The sequence below is a fragment of the Schistocerca nitens genome, chromosome 9, assembly GCF_023898315.1.
Source record: "Schistocerca nitens isolate TAMUIC-IGC-003100 chromosome 9, iqSchNite1.1, whole genome shotgun sequence".
In the NCBI taxonomy this organism is placed as follows: Eukaryota; Metazoa; Arthropoda; class Insecta; order Orthoptera; family Acrididae; genus Schistocerca; species Schistocerca nitens.
Window position 1 is genome coordinate 428,461,513 of NC_064622.1, and position 19,196 is coordinate 428,480,708.

The 19,196-nt window shown below is 38.9% G+C and overlaps 1 protein-coding gene across 2 annotated transcripts in view; it reads right to left on the bottom strand.

Moving 5' to 3' along the window:
* Positions 1 to 1,867: 1,867 nt before the first annotated feature.
* The window catches only part of LOC126203036 (scavenger receptor class B member 1-like), a 257,606-nt gene continuing 240,277 nt past the window's right edge, over positions 1,868 to 19,196 (bottom strand). For both annotated transcript variants that reach the window (XM_049937273.1, XM_049937272.1), the window contains exons 9-12: positions 16,831 to 17,063; positions 11,505 to 11,623; positions 5,255 to 5,377; positions 1,868 to 3,661 (exon numbers count right to left, since the gene is read on the bottom strand). In XM_049937273.1, coding sequence (XP_049793230.1) covers positions 3,455 to 3,661; positions 5,255 to 5,377; positions 11,505 to 11,623; positions 16,831 to 17,063 — 682 coding nt within the window. In that variant the 3' untranslated portion in view covers positions 1,868 to 3,454. The remainder of the gene's footprint in view (positions 3,662 to 5,254; positions 5,378 to 11,504; positions 11,624 to 16,830; positions 17,064 to 19,196) is intronic.

The window sequence follows — 19,196 nt, forward strand, 5'->3', positions numbered from 1 at the left end:
AAGTGAGGAACTAGTTATGTCTTACCTAAAGTAATTATAATCGAAGATGCAGGTTATTCTGGCTGATTTGATGTGGACCGCTACGAATTCCTCTCCTGTGTCATCCTCCTTATCTCAGAGTAGGACTCGCGACCTATATCCTCAATTATGTGCTCGATTTATTCCACTCTCTGTCTCTACAGTTTTTAGCCTCTACAGTTCTCTCTAGTACTATGAAAGTTATTTAGTGATGTCTTAACATATGTACTACCATCCTGTCCCTTCTTCTTCTCAGTGTTCTCCTAGTACTCCTTTCCTCTATGATTCTGCGAGGAACCTCCTCATTCCTTACCTTATCAGTTCTCCTAAGTTTCTGCTGCAGCACCGCATCTCAGACGCTTCGATCCTCTTTTCTTCCATTTTTCCCACAGTCCATGTTTCCGTACCATACAGTGCTGTGCTCCAAATGTAGTACATTATCAGAAATTTCTTTCTCAAATTAAGGCCTGTGTTGGTACTACTAGATTATTACACTTCTCCTTAGTAAATCTACAAAGCTGCAACTTTATTCATTTCATTTTTTGAATAAATACAATGATGTCGAAATGAAACCGTTGAGATATCTACTTACTGTGTGAGATCATTTAGTACTTCGTGAAGTCATGAAAGATGTAAAGTTTGTTTTGGTTGCCGATTTGTGTTTTTGTGTTATCTCTGTGGATTTAAGTTCGTGTGTCATTAAAAAAAATAATGATAATAACATTGCTGGCTTCAAGAGTTTATTTTCGTTATGGTGGAGTAATTTGACTGGATCGCTAAAGCACCTGTAGAAGATAGGATCAAACGACGCCGACCGACTGACCGAAGCACGCACCTAGATTTGACAGAAGAAATACACATAAATCTCTTTGACGTCCAGTCGTGGGTTTAGTCTGCGGTACGGACTTCGGTATTATAATCCTTGTATACTCTTTCCTTGCTTAGTGTGCCCAGTAAAGAGAAACATTCTGCTTATGGGTAATCATTATAAAGTAAATTTCTATATTTGTTTCAAGTTGGCTCATGTATTTGAAGAAACTAGGTGAATAAAGCGGTTTGTAAAGGGTGAAATTCACGCAACAAGCACATAAAAACGATTTTCTTGACCATGTAAATTGTAAGAAGCATGTACACACCATCAGATATTCACTAGTTGGTTGCACCAACTCAAAATTAACAGCATTTTGTTACGCAAATATACCCAGAGAGAGAAAAGTAGCAAATTGGTGGTGGTGGAATTGATTGTGGAGTATTGATCGGTAGTAGACCATTTAGATTGTAGGTGATGTGTTGCCAGCTTTGGACACGTCATGCTACAACGGAATAAAGCTGCACCTCATTAAATGTGCGGGGCTGATTAGTAATGTGATTTCCAAGCATTTGCTAGACGACCTTCTTGAAAACAGTGGTGATAGTCCTTATTTGATGAAGAAAGATGAAAGTAAGTCTAGTGATATAAAAAAATAATGTTGTACATCATAGTGCGTTATTTTAGCCAAAACAATTGATACATTTAGGAAAACATATAGCTACAGATGGCCTTGATTGATATAAGTTGGTAGATACAGATGTGGACGGCGCTAATGCTATGGTAGAAGAACAGCATTCAGTCCCTTTAATTTTTAAGGACTCTCTACCTCAACTTACCATATTGAAATTTTTTCACATACGTCGTGTCTTGCCACAGGAAACGCTTGCAAGGAATTGTAACAATGACATTACAAGACATTCTCATCCGTTAATAACACATACTAAATAAAGCATTTTAGCACTACAATGGTAAAAGGTACAAGAACAGGTGAGCTTAATGCAATGAATGTAGAATTTTCTTCATATTTTTCTTGTCTTTATCAATTTACCAACGGGTTTTATTTATATCACATACGTCGAAAATTAGAGTCGACACTCCTTGTATAATAATTTGGTCATTGACTTTGTTCACCAACTTACAAATGTGCTATAATATGAAACATTCATAATGTGGTTTATAAGAACAGATTCAAGGGAGCGTTCTCATCAGCAAATAAAAATTTCAGTGTTTTTCTAACAAAACTTGGTTTCAGTACGTTGTATTCGATTAACCCTCACCATGTCAATGCATTTACCATAACGCACGTTATCCACTGCGAGGGATGTACTTTCTACCCACCATAAGAAAATTAAAAATAATGAAAATACATTAATCGTTTTTGAATTACATTAACAACATCCATTCTAAAGATGTACTGATGTGTAAGTATGATCCAGAACCTGGAAATAATTTTAGCACATTCTTAGCTAATATGTGTGTGTACTTTCAGTAACGTTTGCTACGACCTTTGTGGCCACCACAAAAATTTTAACAATGTTAATATTGTTCATTATTGTTTAATTTTACTCTCAAATCACTTTTTAAAGAATTATTGGTTTGTAAGTAACGTCCTGAACCTGTAAATATTGAATACGACTTCATCGGGGAAAGTGACATCTGCTAATGAAACTTAAATTTTTGAGTTAAGTTTAACTGAAAAATTTAAAACCTGTATGGAAGCCGACAGAAAACTTCATTAAAAAACAAGAAATATTTTTTCAGAATTTTTAAATATTAAGAAACTAAGTACATTACAATAGTTTCGAAAGGTGGAGACAAAGTACTTCCCCTCCTCCCCCCTGGTATTGAGTGGTTAATTTAAAAAACAGTAATTTCCACCACAACGTTAGACATCTTACGTATTTCTTACGCACTGAGCCATAATCATTTGGAGAGACATGAGACTTTTCATTCTGTGTTAACATTTTGATGACATTGCAACGGAGCATCCGTTTTAGATCATGCAGCTGCTAAGAACAACGGTTTGTAATATTACTACGAGATCAGAGGCTCTGCTTGCGTTAACTGCATCCAGCAAAACTTCAGGTATTACTGCAAACAGACACATTTCTGCTAGTGCAGGGGAAATCCATAATATGATGATACCTTTACTGAATGTGAATTTGCTCTTAGTGTCGTGTACTGCTCTCTGGGATACTAAACCAGACTTTTTATCATTACTGTCTGCTGCGGGCATTACTACAATCAAACTGCACATGCATTTACGGTGATATTTCACTTATCTACCACATACAGTTTCAACTATGGCATTTCAAGATTCTGAGAAACAGTGTAGCGCGATTTCATTGTATGTCCCGGAATTGGAGGGCAAAAGTGTATGTTTATTCTCAGTAAAAGACTCACCGGCAGTGAAACATGTGAGCTTCAGCACTAAGTTCATATGCTGTTCAACTAGAGACAGCTCACACTCGGCTACTGTAGAAGAACACACAAATGGCTTGTTATGTTCATTGAACGTTTGTTAGCAACAGGCGACTCTCCCTGTATTGGATTGAGGGTTGACAGTCTTCCAATGGTTTTCGTCTGTGAGCCCTTATTGTACCCAAACTCTGTATATATTTCTAATTATGTTTCACTTATCTTTCGGAAACGAACTGCATTGAGTTTGTTTTTCAAGTGTGTTAGTGGATAAAACTGTTGCGAAATGGTCAGAAGCACCAATATTAAACCTGCAATGAGAAACAGTACTGCAAGTACTTTTAGGATTATTGGACCCTCATTCACCGCCACCCTGATCAGAAGCATCAAACCGTCAGGATAAGGACCGACATTCTGAAAAAAAAGTAAATTAGCATTTGTGAGACAGGTATGTATATCGTAGAATGTAAATATTAGAATTACAATGTACGTGGTGCGACAATAAAGTAATGAGACTCATTTTCTTTGCAAGATGTGGCAACCCTGCAGGCTTGTGTAGGCACAATACCTTTGACCTTTGTCTATAAGCTGCTTCTAGTCCAAGCGGCACATCGATGCAACTGCTCAGTCGTGAGTTGTGCTGTAATAAGTTAACACATGTCTGCGTCTCTCGTCACGGAAATGGAACTGCATAATATTGCGCAACGCTATGCCATTTCTTTTTGCATTAAATTGGGTGAATACGAGACGAAAACTTACGGTAAGTTTCAGAAGGCTTTTGGAGAGGAGGTTATGTCAAGAGCTCAAGTTTTTCGTTGGGATAAAATGTTTAGTGAAGGCAAAACGAATGTTGAAGATAAAGACCGCAGTGGACGACCATCAACTTCACGGATGGATGTCAATTTGGCCAGGGTGTGTGAACTCTTACGATCTGATCGAAGATTGTTTGTGAAAATGATTGCAGAAGAACGGAACATCAATCGAGAAACGGTTCGTCTAATAATAATTGAAGATCTTGGTATGAGAAGACTTGTGCAAGAATGGTCCCCAAAAATCATAATAAGCCATCCCATACTGCACTGTCAGTACAGCAATTTTTAACCTCAAAACAAATTTTAGTACTACCACAACCACCCTATTCACCAGATATCGCTCCATGCGACTTTTTTCTATTTCCAAGAGTCAAAACGGTGGTCAAGGGACACCATTTTCAAACAACTCAAGATGTCCAAAAAGCTGTGATGAGGGTCTTGGAGGATATTACAGAAGATGAGTCCCAGAAATGTTACCATCAATGGCAGAAGCGCTGGAAAAAGTATGTGCAGTCAGAACGGAACTACTTTGAAGGAGACAGCACTAAACTTGACTTTAGCGGTAAGTAACATTTTTTTTTCACATCAGTCTCATAACTTTACTGTCGCACCTCGTATGTCTCGAATTTTTTCTGACTCTATATAATTTGCCAATTTGTGATTTGAGAGATGCAGTTAGTATGAAATGTTTTTTGCAGTTGTCACAGGGCTATGTGTAGCAAAAATCTATCTCACATTTGGTTGTCCGAACTGGCAATGGCTGCATCGGAAAGACATCAACAGCTTTAGTCAGTGACGGTAGTATACACTTGGAAACATTACCATATCAAAGTACTTAAGATCGAAGTCTACCACAGTTATTCTGTAATAGTAAGAAGTGCCACTGTACTCCGCATTGCAGCAGTATAAATTAACGAGCCGAGGAAGTACGCTGTAAATTATGCTGTTCTCATAAAATTTTTCATTTTGATCCAATATTGTACACTTTGTTAGAGTGTAACCCACGATTTTGTGATAACTACAGAAAAGGGGAGGAAGGAAGTGTGGTTAAGTGAAAAATTCCACAGTTTACGGTACGTATCGGCAATATTCTAACAATCTATGAATCTATTTAACGAGAAATACAATTCGTCACACAGAAATCTTGTATTTAGTGAACAAAGCACTACAGAGTATACTTGATCGTTTTACTCACCGTCTCATACCATATTATCGGCAAAAACATGCCATGGAAAGCAGAAATGCTTTTCATGCCGCTCGTTCTTGCAATAAGGTTAATCTGTATTTTGCAGTTTCCTTGAATTGGCAGTCCCAAATCCTGCAAAATTTCGTTAAAAAATGTAATATGTACGTATTACATCACGTAACGGGTAAGTCTTGCTGCTTAATCCTGTCATGGATTTTCGTTCATCCACAGCTTAAAATACATTCTTCTAAACACAAAAGCAACTTAGAATTACAAACATTCCAAGTCAAGCAGATCTATAGTCTACAAGGTGCTCATCCTTAAAAGAATTTAGGACTATTCTCATTTCCCACAGCCTTTATAATACTATCACTACACTGGTTACAAATGTGGATTACAATTTTTTACATAGAATGGGCTACTTAGTTTTGTTTTCTCTCAAATAAATTTTGATATCATAGAAATATTTGCAATCTCATTTCTGTTTGACTTACAAAGAGTTCTTAAATCGTAAACTGAATTTAGTAGTCTAATTAACTATTGTCATACATACATCAATTTTGTTCCTCAAGTGGAACTCTTGAATTAGATAGTTCATCTTTAACCACTATATGTCAAGGTGGGCATTACGTTACATCGGTTAATTTTTCAATACACTTCCAATGATCTGAAAATTTTTAAAAAGGAGACCAAGTCTTTAAAATGTAAATTAACACGCTTTCTTGTAGTATACTTTTGTTAATCAGCACAGGAGTTCGCAGCAGCTTAGAGGCATTTCAGTTTAATGTGAGTGTCATTTGGAAATAGTATCTCAAATCATTAGTCTCTGCATTTTTTCAACGTCTTTTGAATAAGTTGTGACTCGTTCCTTCAACGAGTACCTTTGCCTCACACAGTCACTCGAATACACCAAAATTAAGCTCATGAATAATGAGTATTTTTGTAATTCTGAGAAGAAGTTACAAATTCAAATGCATTTAAAAGAGAGTTGTCTGTTTTTAGATGTACATAGCGGACAACCATCAAATTTATGCCTCTTTCGACAGCATGCTGTAGTATTTCGTAAATGTATATTATTAGTTCTCCAACGGTTAAATACTTTGAATTTCACTGTACTATTTACTGGTGGTAATAATACATTGAGTTGACAAAGTCATGTGATATCGATGTGGTGGTGGCAGTATAGTGCACACAAGGTGTAAAAGACATTGCATTGTTGTAGTCATTTGTACACAGGTGATTCACTTGCAAATGTTTCCGGTGTGATTATGATCATACGAGGGACTTAACACTCTTAATGCGAAGTGGTAATTGGAGCTAGAGTAGTTGGAGCTAGATGCATTGTAAATTCCATTTCGGAAATCGTTAGGGTCTTCAGTATTCCGAGAAGCAAAGTGTCGAGAGTGTGCCTAGAATACCAAATTTCAGCCTCACGTATCGAAACAGACAAGTGTTTGACTGTCTTCACTTAACGACTGAGAGCAGTCGCATTTGTGTAGAATTGTCAGTGCTAACAGACAAGCAGCAATGCGTGAAATAACCGCAGAAATCAATGTGGGACATACGTATCCGTTAGGACTCTGCGGAACATTTGGCACTAATGGGCAATGGCAGCAGACGTCGACACGAGGGCCTTTGCTGACAGCACGAGATTGCTTGCAGTGCCTCTCCTGGGCTCGACCGTATCAGTTGGACTCTAGACGGCTGTAAAACAGTGACCTGGAGAGATAAGTCCCAATTTCAATTTGTAAGCGGTAATACTTCCCCCATGAACCATGGACCTTGCCGTTGGTGGGGAGGCTTGCGTGCCTCAGCGATACAGATGGCCGTACCGTAGGTGCAACCACAACGGACGGGTATCTGTTGAGAGGTCAGACAAACATGTGGTTCCTGAAGAAGGGCAGCAGCCTTTTCAGTAGTTGCAGGGGCAACAGTCTGGATGATTGACTGATCTGGCCTTGTAACATTAACCAAAACGGCCTTGCTGTCCTGGTACTGCGAATAGCTGAAAGCAAGGGGAAACTAAAGCCGTAATTTTTCCCGAGGACATGCATCTTTACTGTATGATTAAATGATGATGGCGTCCTCTTGGGTAAAATATTCCGGAGGTAAAATAGTCCCCCATTCGGATCTCCGGGCGGGGACTACTCAAGAGGACGTCGTTATCAGGAGAAAGAAAACTGGCATTCTACGGATCGGAGCGTGGAATGTCAGATCCCTTAATCGGGCAGGTAGGTTAGAAAATTTAAAAAGGGAAATGGATAGGTTAAAGTTAGATGTAGTGGGAATTAGTGAAGTTCGGTGGCAGGAGGAACAAGACTTTTGGTCAGGTGATTACAGGGTTATAAATACAAAATCAAATAGGGGTAATGCAGGAGTAGGTTTAATAATGAATAAAAAATTAGGAGTGCGGGTTAGCTACTACAAACAGCATAGTGAACGCATTATTGTGGCCAAGATAGACACAAAGCCCATGCCTACTACAGTAGTACAAGTTTATATGCCAACTAGCTCTGCAGATGATGAAGAAATAGATGAAATCTATGACTAGATAAAAGAAATTATTCAGGTAGTGAAGGGAGACGAAAATTTAACAGTCATGGGTGACTGGAATTCGTCAGTAGGAAAAGGGAGAGAAGGAAACATAGTAGGTGAATATGGATTGGTGGAAAGAAATGAAAGAGGAAGCCGCCTTGTAGAATTTTGCACAGAGCATAACTTAATCATAGCTAACACTTGGTTCAAGAATCATAAAAGAAGGTTGTATACCTGGAAGAATCCTGGAGATACTAAAAGGTATCAGATAGATTATATAATGGTAAGACAGAGATTTAGGAACCAGGTTTTAAATTGTAAGACATTTCCAGGGGCAGATGTGGATTCTGACCACAATCTATTGGTTATGAACTGCAGATTGAAACTGAAGAAACTGCAAAAAGGTGGGAATTTAAGGAGATGGGACCTGGATAAACTGAAAGAACCAGAGGTTGTAGAGAGTTTCAGGGAGAGCATAAGGGGACAATTGACAGGAATGGGGGAAAGAAATACAGTAGAAGAAGAATGGGTAGCTCTGAGGGATGAAGGCAACAGAGGATCAAGTAGGTAAAAAGACGAGGGCTAATAGAAATCCTTGGGTAACAGAAGAAATATTGAATTTAATTGATGAAAGGAGAAAATATAAAAATGCGGTAAATGAAGCAGGCAAAAAGGAATACAAACGTCTCAAAAATGAGATCGACAGGAAGTGCAAAATGGCTAAGCAGGGATGGATAGAGGACAAATGTAAGGATGTAGAGCCTTGTCTCACTAGGGGTAAGATAGATACTGCCTACAGGAAAATTTGGAGAGAAGAGAACCACTTGTATGAATATCAAGAGCTCAGATGGCAACCCAGTTCTAAGCAAAGAAGGGAAAGCAGAAAGGTGGAAGGAGTATAAAGAGGGTTTATACAAGGGCGATGTACTTGAGGACAATATTATGGAAATGGAAGAGGATGTAGATGAGATGAAATGGGAGATACGATACTGCGTGAAGAGTTTAACAGAGCACTGAAAGACCTGAGTCGAAACAATTCCCCGGGAGTAGACAACATTCCATTAGAACTACTGATGGCCTTGGGAGAACCAGTCATGACAAAACTCTACCACCTGGTGAGCAAGATGTATGAGACAGGCGAAATACCCACAGACTTCAAGATGAATATAATAAGTCCAATCCCTAAGAAAGCAGGTGTTGACAGATGTGAAAATTACCAAACTATCAGTTTAATAAGTCACAGCTGCAAAATACTAACGCGAATTCTTTACAGATGAATGGAAAAACTGGTAGAAGCGGACCTCGGGGAAGATCAGTTTGGATTCCGTAGAAATGTTGGAACACGTGAGGCAATACTAACCTTACGACTTATCTTAGAAGAAAGATTAAGAAAAGGCAAACCTACGTTTCTAGCGTTTGTAGACTTAGAGAAAGCTTTTGACAACGTTAACTGGAATACTCTCTTTCAAATTCTGAAGGTGGCAGGGGTAAAATACAGGGAGCGAAAGGCTACTTACAATTTGTACATAGCGGTTCTGGCGCTGCAGTCCGGAACCGCGGGACTGCTACGGTCGCAGGTTCGATTCCTGCCTCGGGCATGGGTGTGTGTGATGTCCTTAGGTTAGTTAGGTTTAAGTAGTTCTAAGTTCTAGGGGACTTATGACCTAAGATGTTGAGTCCCATAGTGCTCAGAGCCATTTGAACCATTTGAACCAATTTGTACAGAAACCAGATGGCAGTTATAAGAGTCGAGGGGCATGAAAGGGAAGCAGTGGTTGGGAATGGAGTGAGACAGGGTTGTAGCCTATCCCCGATGTTATTCAATCTGTATATTGAGCAAGCAATAGAGGAAACAAAAGAAAAATTCGGAGTAGATATTAAAATTCAAGGAGAAGAAGTAAAAACTTTGAGGTTCGCCGATGACATTGTAATTCTGTCAGAGACAGCAAATGACTTGGAAGAGCAGTTGAACGGAATGGACAGTGTCTTGAAAGGAGGATATAAGATGAACATCAACAAAAGCAAAACAAGGATAGTGGAATGTAGTCAAATTAAATCGGGTGATGCTGAGGGGATTAGATTAGGAAATGAGACACTTAAAGTAGTAAAGGAGTTTTGCTATTTACGGAGTAAAATAACTGATGATGGTCGAAGTAGAGAGGATATAAAATGTAGACTAGCAATGGCAAGGAAATCGTTACTGAAGAAGAGAAATTTGTTAACATCGAGTATAGATTTAAGTGTCAGGAAGTCGTTTCTGAAAGTATTTGTATGGAGTGTAGCCATGTATGGAAGTGAAACATGGACGACAACCAGTTTGGACAAGAAGAGAATAGAAGCTTTCGAAATGTGGTGCTACAGAAGAATGCTGAAGATAAGGTGGGTAGATCACGTAACTAATGAGGAGGTACTGAATAGGATTGGGGAGAAGAGAAGTTTGTGGCACAACTTGTCTAGAAGAAGGGATCGGTTGGTAGGACATGTTTTGAGGCATCAAGGGATCACAAATTTAGTATTGGAGGGCAGCGTGGAGGGTAAACATCGTAGAGGGAGACCAAGAGGTGAATACACTAAGCAGATTCAGAAGGATGTAGGTTGCAGTAGGTACTGGGAGATGAAGAAGCTTGCACAGGATAGAGTAGCATGGAGAGCTGCATCAAACCAGTCTCAGGACTGAAGACCACAGCAAACAAACAACAAGCGGTAATAGTATGGTTGCTTTCGTCGCAGATCCCACGAAGCTATGGACACAAGTTGTCAACAAGACACTGTGCAAGCTGGTAGTGGATCCATAATGGTGTGGGATGTGTTTACATTGAATGGACTGGGTCCTCTTGATGTTCGGATACGTGGAGACCAATTGCTGCCATTCATGGACGTCATGTTCCCAAACAAAAATGGGATTTTTATGAGTGTCAGTGTGGCATGGAACTGTGGCACAACTGTTCGTCACTGGTTTGAAAAACGTTCTGGACAATTTGAGAGAATGATTTGGCCACCCAGATCGCCCGAAATGCCTCCCATGGAACATTTGTGTGACCTAATCGATAAGTTAGTTCGTGCACGAAATCATGCACGTGCAACACTTTCGCAATTATAGATTGTCGTAGAGGATCAGTATTTCTGCAGGGACTGTCACGAATTGTTGAGTCCACGCCACGTCCAGTTGCTGCACTAAGCCAGCAAAAGGAGGTTCGACACGATATATTATGACGAGACTTGCAACGGTTTAGACTTCCGTCCATCCTTTTCTGATGATTTTTGCAGCTGCTGTAACCACATTACGCCTTTGAGGGTGCCACAATACGAGTCCAGCACTGTGTCTCTCCTTCAGCGTTACCAGGTATCGTATTGCCTGACGCTATCAATGTAGGTAAAATTTATGTTATTAATCTTATTAGTCTGTTTCTCATGTCGTAGGTTTTTCACACACTCACATGTTGTTGCTAATAATACCTATCATAGTGCACTGCTCTAATTACAAGAGCATTCTTTTTGTGTCTCTTAGACCGGTGTCAGTATTATCATTACTAGTAGAATCTAGTTATCAAAAAAAAAGTAAAAAAAATCGCCGTCAAATGCTAATTATTAAATAAAATAAACTGAAACCATCAAAGAGAGCTATAAATACTGTAGTTTGATGCTTATGGGATGCTATATCTTCATCGATATTACGTCTTCATGAAACTGAATGTTTGCTAGGTATTCGGGCAGTTCGTCTTACCGTTAAAACTGAGAAATATGACTCGTGCTTTTCTTTGTCTGGAGAGAGCCCATCGATAGCTTGTAGAAGACTTTCATCTCCGTTCAGGAAGTGGGGGTTAGATACCGCAGCTGGGATATCTGCAATAGTAAACAAACCACTGTCACTTGTATGCTACACTGGTGACATAGTACTTCATGGCAATAACACATTGTTTTACTTTTATAAGCGAACATGAGAAAATCTTTAAAACAGTTTCGTCAGATAACCTGCCCTGTAAAACTTATTGATGGGTTAAATAAAGTTATATAACATATTAACTGGGCGGTGGACATGAATGAAAGGGCGGGAGCATTTTGCCAGAGGGTTCCCAGTTGTGCACAGAAAGTTGGACGTCATATGGCTCGAGGTACGCGTGACTGTACGTGCACCATAGAACCATCCAGCAGCTGTCACCCCATCACAGAAACTCCTTGCCAACCACGTGCCCCGCGCTGGAACAGGTCTCAGAGCATCCACTGATTTCCGTCGTGTTCACACACCCTTTTGTAATGTCCAGAGGACCGTCATCAGTCTTGATGGCTTCAGTGTAATCATTGTCTTCTAATAAAAGTGTCATTTCAGTCTCATGGCCTATTTCCTTCAATTACCTTCTGCACTACACTCCAACAGTTCTTTCTGTGTATGGTCCAACTTTTCTCGAGCTATGTTACTTGCCAGTGACACATCATGTGAAAGTTACTTTAGTTCTTACGTTTTGAACACCTATGTGTTAACAAAGAATCCAGCAGATGCAAGATGTGCACAAAAATTTGTGTGGGGTGACAGACCTCTAAATGGCAAAGTATGCTAAAAATTGGTTCATGAACATGAAACAAAACGGTATATCGAAAAGCGAAACAGGAAAGGCAGCTTGGTAATTAAATACGAACTGACAGATACCTCTGCAGTTTGCTCAAGGAACTTTGTCATTTCGTAGCGTTAATATTCAAAACAGATTTTGTAGTGAAGTGCAGAAAAACTTTCGCAAGGTTTGAAACAAGTTTGTTACATATTTAATCCACGAAACTCCTCGCCACCAGAGAATCGTTCGTCTTAAAAATTCCCGTCAGCCATTTGAATGGAAACGTCATGTTTTTTTCGGTGCATTAGAGAAACAACGCTTGTGAAAAGATTTATGAATCCAGTTAGTAGATGCGTATTAGATTTGAAAAACACTCCATGACATAGACAGTAACGATTCTTGTTATTACTTTTTTTGTTGTTTCCAGTCAAAATACGGGTTTCGCGTAGCTCTCAACATTATTCTGTTCTGTGCAAGACTCTTCATCTCCTAATAACAACTGCACCCTACATCCCTTTGAATCTGCTCGATGTATTCATATCTTGGTGTCTCTCTATAATGACCCCCTAGACTTCCCTCTAACACTAAACTGATCATCTCTTGAAGTCTCAGAACGTTTCCCATCAAACGATTCCTTCTAGCCGGCCAGGGTGGCCGAGCGGTTCTAGGCGCTACAGTCTGGAACCGCGCGACCGCTACGGTCGCAGGTTCGAATCCTGCCTCGGGCATGGCTGTGTGTGATGTCATTAGGTGAGTTAGGTGTAAGTAGTTTTAAGTTCTAGGGGACTGATGACGTCAGAAGTTAAGTCCCATAGTGCTCAGAGCCATTTGAACCATTTGATTCCTTCTTTCGGTAAAGTTATGCCACAAATTTCTTTTCTCCTCAGTTCTACCCAATGCCTCCTAATTATTTACAAGGTATTGCTATGTAACCTTCAGCATTCTTCTGTAGCGACACATTTCAAAAGTCTGTATTCCCTCACAGTCTGAACTGTGTATCGTCCACGTTTCACTTTCAAACCTCGCATCGGACAAACACCTCCAGCAACAAACTTCCTAACACTTAAATTTAAATTCTTTTTCAGATGCATTCTTCTTGCTATAACTGGTTAACATATCCTCTCTGCTTCGGCCATCATCAGTTATTTTACTGCTGACATACGAAAACTCATTTTATATGTATTCCTTCCATCTCTCCTCTTTCCATTCTTTGGTTAGTACTGGTTTCCCGGTTCAGCTTTTGATCTCTATAAAGATGTTTCTCGTTTCAACAACTGTCTCTTTCCTCTAGGCTGTATCTATAGTTCCCCTAGTTATATATGCTTCCACAGCCTTGTACGATATTTTTCCTCTAGCCAATACTGCTTAGCTGTTTTGCATTCTCCTTCAATCCCATTTTTTTGACGTTAGTACTCTTTTTCTCCTGCTATTGAAACAAACTCTGACATAAGCAGCTCAAGCTTCGCACAAAAGAAATGAAACCTGTTTTAGATTTGTGTAGTGGCATGCTTCAAGAGCAGTTAAACAGGGAGTGTACAGATGAGACTAATTAGATAACACTCATGCGTCTCATCTTTGAATATTTCTCAAGCATTTGGAGCCGCAACGAAACGGGAGTAACCGGGGATATTAATCTAACCTGCGACCTGTCTTATCCAGTTCAATGTGGACTTCATAGCCTCATGCAATTCAGCATTAACTTCCTCTCTTGTGCGAAACTTTTTATCAGAGAGTAGCATTTGCAACCTACGACCTCAATTATTTGCTGGATGTATTCCAATCTCTGTTTTCCTCTACAGTTTTTATTCTCTACAGCTTCGTCTAGTAACATGGAATTTATTCCCTGATGTCTTAACAGATGTCCTATCGTACTGTCCCTTCTTCTTGTCAGTGTTTTCCACATGTTCCTTTCCCCATCGAGTCTGCAGAGAACCTCCTCGTTCCATATCTTGTCAGTCCACCTAAGTTTCAACATTCTTCTGTAGCACCGTATTTCATAGGCTTCCATTCTCTTCTGTTCCAGTTTTCCTACAGTCAGTGTCTCACTACCATACAATGCTGTACTTCAAACGTACATTTTCAGAAATTACTTCCTCCAGTTAAGGCCTATGTTTGATACTAAGCAGACTTCTGTTTGTCCGGAATGCTTCATTTTTGCCAGTACTAATCTGCTCCTCATGTCCACCTTGTTCCGTCCGCCATAGGTTATTTTGCTGATTAGGAAGCTGATTCCAAAACTTCGTCTATTTCCTAATCCCCAATTCTGTCGTCAAGTTTGCTACTGTTCTCATTTCTGCTGCTTCTTATTACTTTCGTGTTTCTTCAGTTTACTCTCAATACAGGTTCTGGACTCATTAGAATGTTCATTCCATTCAGGAGGCCAACTAATTCTTCTTCACTTCCACTGAGGTTCTCAATGGCATCAAAGAATCTCACCATTGATATAATTTTACTTTGAATTTGAATCCCACTATTGAACCTTTCATTTCCGTCATTGCTTCTTCGATGTATAAATTGAACAGAAGCACTTAGTTCTTGATCTTCCAGACTTATTGTTCCCTTCAGGTTCTTGTACAAATTGTACACTACCGTCTTTCCCTATAGCTTACAGCAATCTCTCACAGAATTTCGTACATCCTGAACCATTTTACATTGCCGAATGGTTTTCCCATATACGTAGATCAAGCCAATGAACATGTCTCGATTTTTCTTCAGTCTTTCTGACCGCAACGTCAGAATCGCCTTTCTCATGCCTTTACCTATACTAAAGCCAAACTAATCGTTATATAACAGACCCAGAATTTTTCTTTACTATTCTTTTGCATATTAATCTTGTCTGTAACTCGGATGCTAGAGATTTAGGCTGATTGTGCTATAATTCTCGCATTTGCCACCTCTTGGAGTGTTAGTAATTGTGTGGGTGATGTTTTTACGAATGCCTCATATATTCTACACACCAACACACACCAACGTGAATAGTCTTCCTTTTAAAACTTCCTCCATTGACACTGGGAATGCATATGGAATATTATCTGTCCCTTATGCCGTATTTGATCTTAAATCTTCCAAAGCTCTTTTAAATTCTGATTCTAACACTGGATCCCCTATATATACCCTGTCGACTCCTGTTTCTTCTTCTATCACGTCACCAGACAAGTCTTCCCTGTCATAGAGACCTCCAATGTACTCTTTTCACTCATCTGCTCTCCTGTTCATTTAGCAGTGGAATTCCCGTTGCATTCTTAATGTTACCTTTCAGTTTTACTGACATTGGTTTTTGCTTTTATACTGGGTACTTCCTTCCTTCCGACAATCATTTATTTTCAGATTTATTGACGTCTTCCATAGAGCCATTTCGTTTCAACTTCCCTGCACGTCCTATTTTTCATCCTCAGCTACTGTATTCTTAAATTTCCCAGAGCATCTTTGTACTTCCTTATTCCATCGATCAACTGAAGTATTGTATTTATTACCCATGGTTTCTTACCATGGCAGTTAGCATCTTTATCCCAATTTTTTTCTTTTCAACTTCTGTGATTGCCCTTCAACGGTAGTGCCTACTGAACTGTTCATTATCGGATTGTATATAGCCTCAGAGAACTTCAAGTGTGTCACTTTATTCCTTAGTACTTCTGTACCCCACTTCTTTACACAGTGACTAGTCTCTTGAGATTCAGTCTACTCTTCATCACTGCTAAAGTGTGAGTGTATATCTCCTCCTGGGTACGCTTTACAATCCAATATATGATTTCGAAATCTCTACTGGACTATGGCGCCATCTAACTGAAATCTTCACGTATCTCCCGGTCTTATACAAATATACCTCCTCCTCTTGTGACTCTTGAATAGAGCAGTCGCTGTTACTAACCGATATGTATTGCAGAACTCTATTAGTCATTCTCCTCTGTCAATTGTAGTACGAAGGCTATATTCTCCCGCAACGTCTACTCTCTCTGCTACAACCGCATTCCAATCCCATATAACGATTAGATTTTCATCTCCCTTTACATACTGAATTACCCGTTCAATATTTTCATATTCTTTCTCTGTCTCTTCGTCGTCTGCATGGGACGATGGCATGTCATATAAACTATTAATGTCATTGTTGGACTGCTGTTGATTCTGACGGAGACTAGCCTATCACTGAACTGAGAGATATTATGCTACTCACTGGAAACCATACGGCAATCTGCACTGACTGATACGTGTATTTTTGAGTAAATATACAGTTTCTCACTGTAAGGTTCAAAACCGATCTCTTTGCTTCAAGATATCAACTCGGTGTGGTCAAGAAGATTTATCTCGTCGTTATTCGCCACCCAGCGTTAATGATAATGACTGAGGCTATTTTCACAATTAGTTAAATAACTACCTGAATGACACGTCGTTAACTTCTGACTGTGAGTGTTTTCTTGATTTATTTATTGTTATTTTCTCGTTTTATTTCAAATGAATGCGTAATTAAAACAAGTGGAACTGAGATTATTCAAGTGCATGACTTACTGAAATAACAAGGAGAAACTTCTGCTACACCTGCCGGTAGACAATCTCGGTTTTTGCCATCACAATAGCACGAATTATCCGGATTCTTGTCAGGAGTGTCGTATGCGTCATCTTTTAATTTGTACTGGCGTAACTTCAGACCATATGCTGTTACGTTTTTCCCAAATACTGCTGGTATAGGCCGACAAAAGTACTTGCGGAATATCCACATAGTCTCGTTCTCTGGAAGGTACCTGAAAATAAGAACAGTTATCTCTCATAAATTTGGAATATAAAAACATTCAGTTAATAACCAATGCAAAAAAAGCGTTTGTTAATACTCTTCTAACATACGTCACATTCACTTTTTACGCGATATATTACACAGGGTGCTGGTGCTATAAATGCAGACATTTTGATTGGCGACTCAGTACAGTGTACTGAACGACATGATAGCAGTATTTCCTTCGTTTAAAGACTATTAATTTTAGATATTAGCAATATTATGTTTTTACTAAATACATGTGGCAAGAGGAAGCCATCAATGCTTATTTTCCCCAGGCAGCAATTAAAGTGCTGAAGCGTGGATGCATGTACTCAAAATGGTTCGTCTATACTGAAAGACATAGTCCACCTAGTGGCGTAAATAGAATGGTCCAATTAGAACCTGTGTGGAAAATATCAGATAGTAAATTATGTGGCGAGTTTACGGAAAGACTGTAGGACACAAGGAAAGAAAAACTTACACACTGAAGTGGGTACACCTTAAGTTACCAATGGTGACAATATCCACACTTAAACCTTCAAAGCCATGTGTAATCTGAACCGAAACGTTTCACATTCGTTCGTTACGCCTGTAGAGAGTAATGTGAACGATGGCAGCACTGTGGGGGTTAACGTGCCACTTCTATTCAACAATTTAGTGTTCTTGAGCCTTCAGCTGCAAGTTCCCAGTAACCTATGTGTTACTTAAAACCACTCCGCAATCAAGAGGAGATTCTCATTGCCGTATCTTTTCTTTGAGCCATTTCAAGTTTTGTTCCTTCGGCATAATATGAAGCCAACATCTCTGTCACATTATCAACGGTTGCCATACCCTCCTCCCATCTATTTTTCTTTCCCGTCTCCCATTTCATTTGCCAATCTTATCGATTTTTCTCGTCCATCACTGAACAATTTTTTCTGCACAACTGATTCACTTTGTTCTGCTGCCATACAGTTGTTTACATGTTATTAATAACTTTAGACTAGAGGGTGATGAGAAACTTGCATAACAGAAAGTTATTAAGATCGATCTTTCTGGAATACCATATCTTAATCAGAATACTTATTATCGTTTTAGTGTTGTTCTGTACTGCTCAGGAATTACACTTAATCTCATGGCCATTCAGCTGTAATCGTTATTACTATCATACACATATCCAGCTGTTTCATGCAACAGACCACTTGCTTTTTTCTCAAACTGCCCCCATTTCATCTGGTTCTGTGCTCAGGTCCTCCATGTGTCTGCACTGTCGAGGGCTGCCAGGTCCTTCACCAAGTTATCCGTGGCATCTGGTATTTGGTTCCCCTGCAAGTGCTTTCTGCACCTTTCTTTCTTCTGGCAAATGGGCTAGCATTTGCCCAATGAATTCATCATTATTTTCAACAAGGTTATCAATTTTTTCACATCTTTTTGTATATCTTGATACTATGGTTGATCTAAACACTTCGAATAAATGTACAAATAATTATTTTTTTCCACTTTAACCACAACCACAACCACTAGGTCTTATTATTGAATAAAGAATGGAATTTTCTAAAAGATTATCACGTTTATGTTTTACCTTACTTCACAAATTCTTATTTTTCGTTACCAGTCTTTAATTTAGTTACATAATTTTTAATACAAATGAGTAGATTATTTCAGATGAGTGATAGTTCATCTGTTCTGAAAAACAGATTAACTGTTCCAATAAAGAAACAATAAAGAAACTTATGAAAATGTTTCACTAGTTGGTTTTTATTGTACTTTATAATTCCAAATATTACCACAGGGATTTCTGTTGGTCAATATGGTTCCAAAATTTTCAAATACTTATTCAGTCAAAGAAAACAGAACATTCACTTCAAAGAAGATAACATTTCATATAGAGTTTTTATTGAAAGTGATGTTAAATTATTTATGCATAAAAAAGATTGAACTGGTCAAATTTTGGTATTTAATACTCAAATTATTGAACCTAATGAAAAAGCAATTGCTAATAATCTTCCTAAAATTATTCCATTTGAATCAATAAATATTAATTTTATTCAAGCTGATGGAATGTTCGTTAAACGTAATGATCACTTTCACAGAGAAACTAATGATATTTTTTTATTCAATGTTCCTGAAACTGAAGGACCAG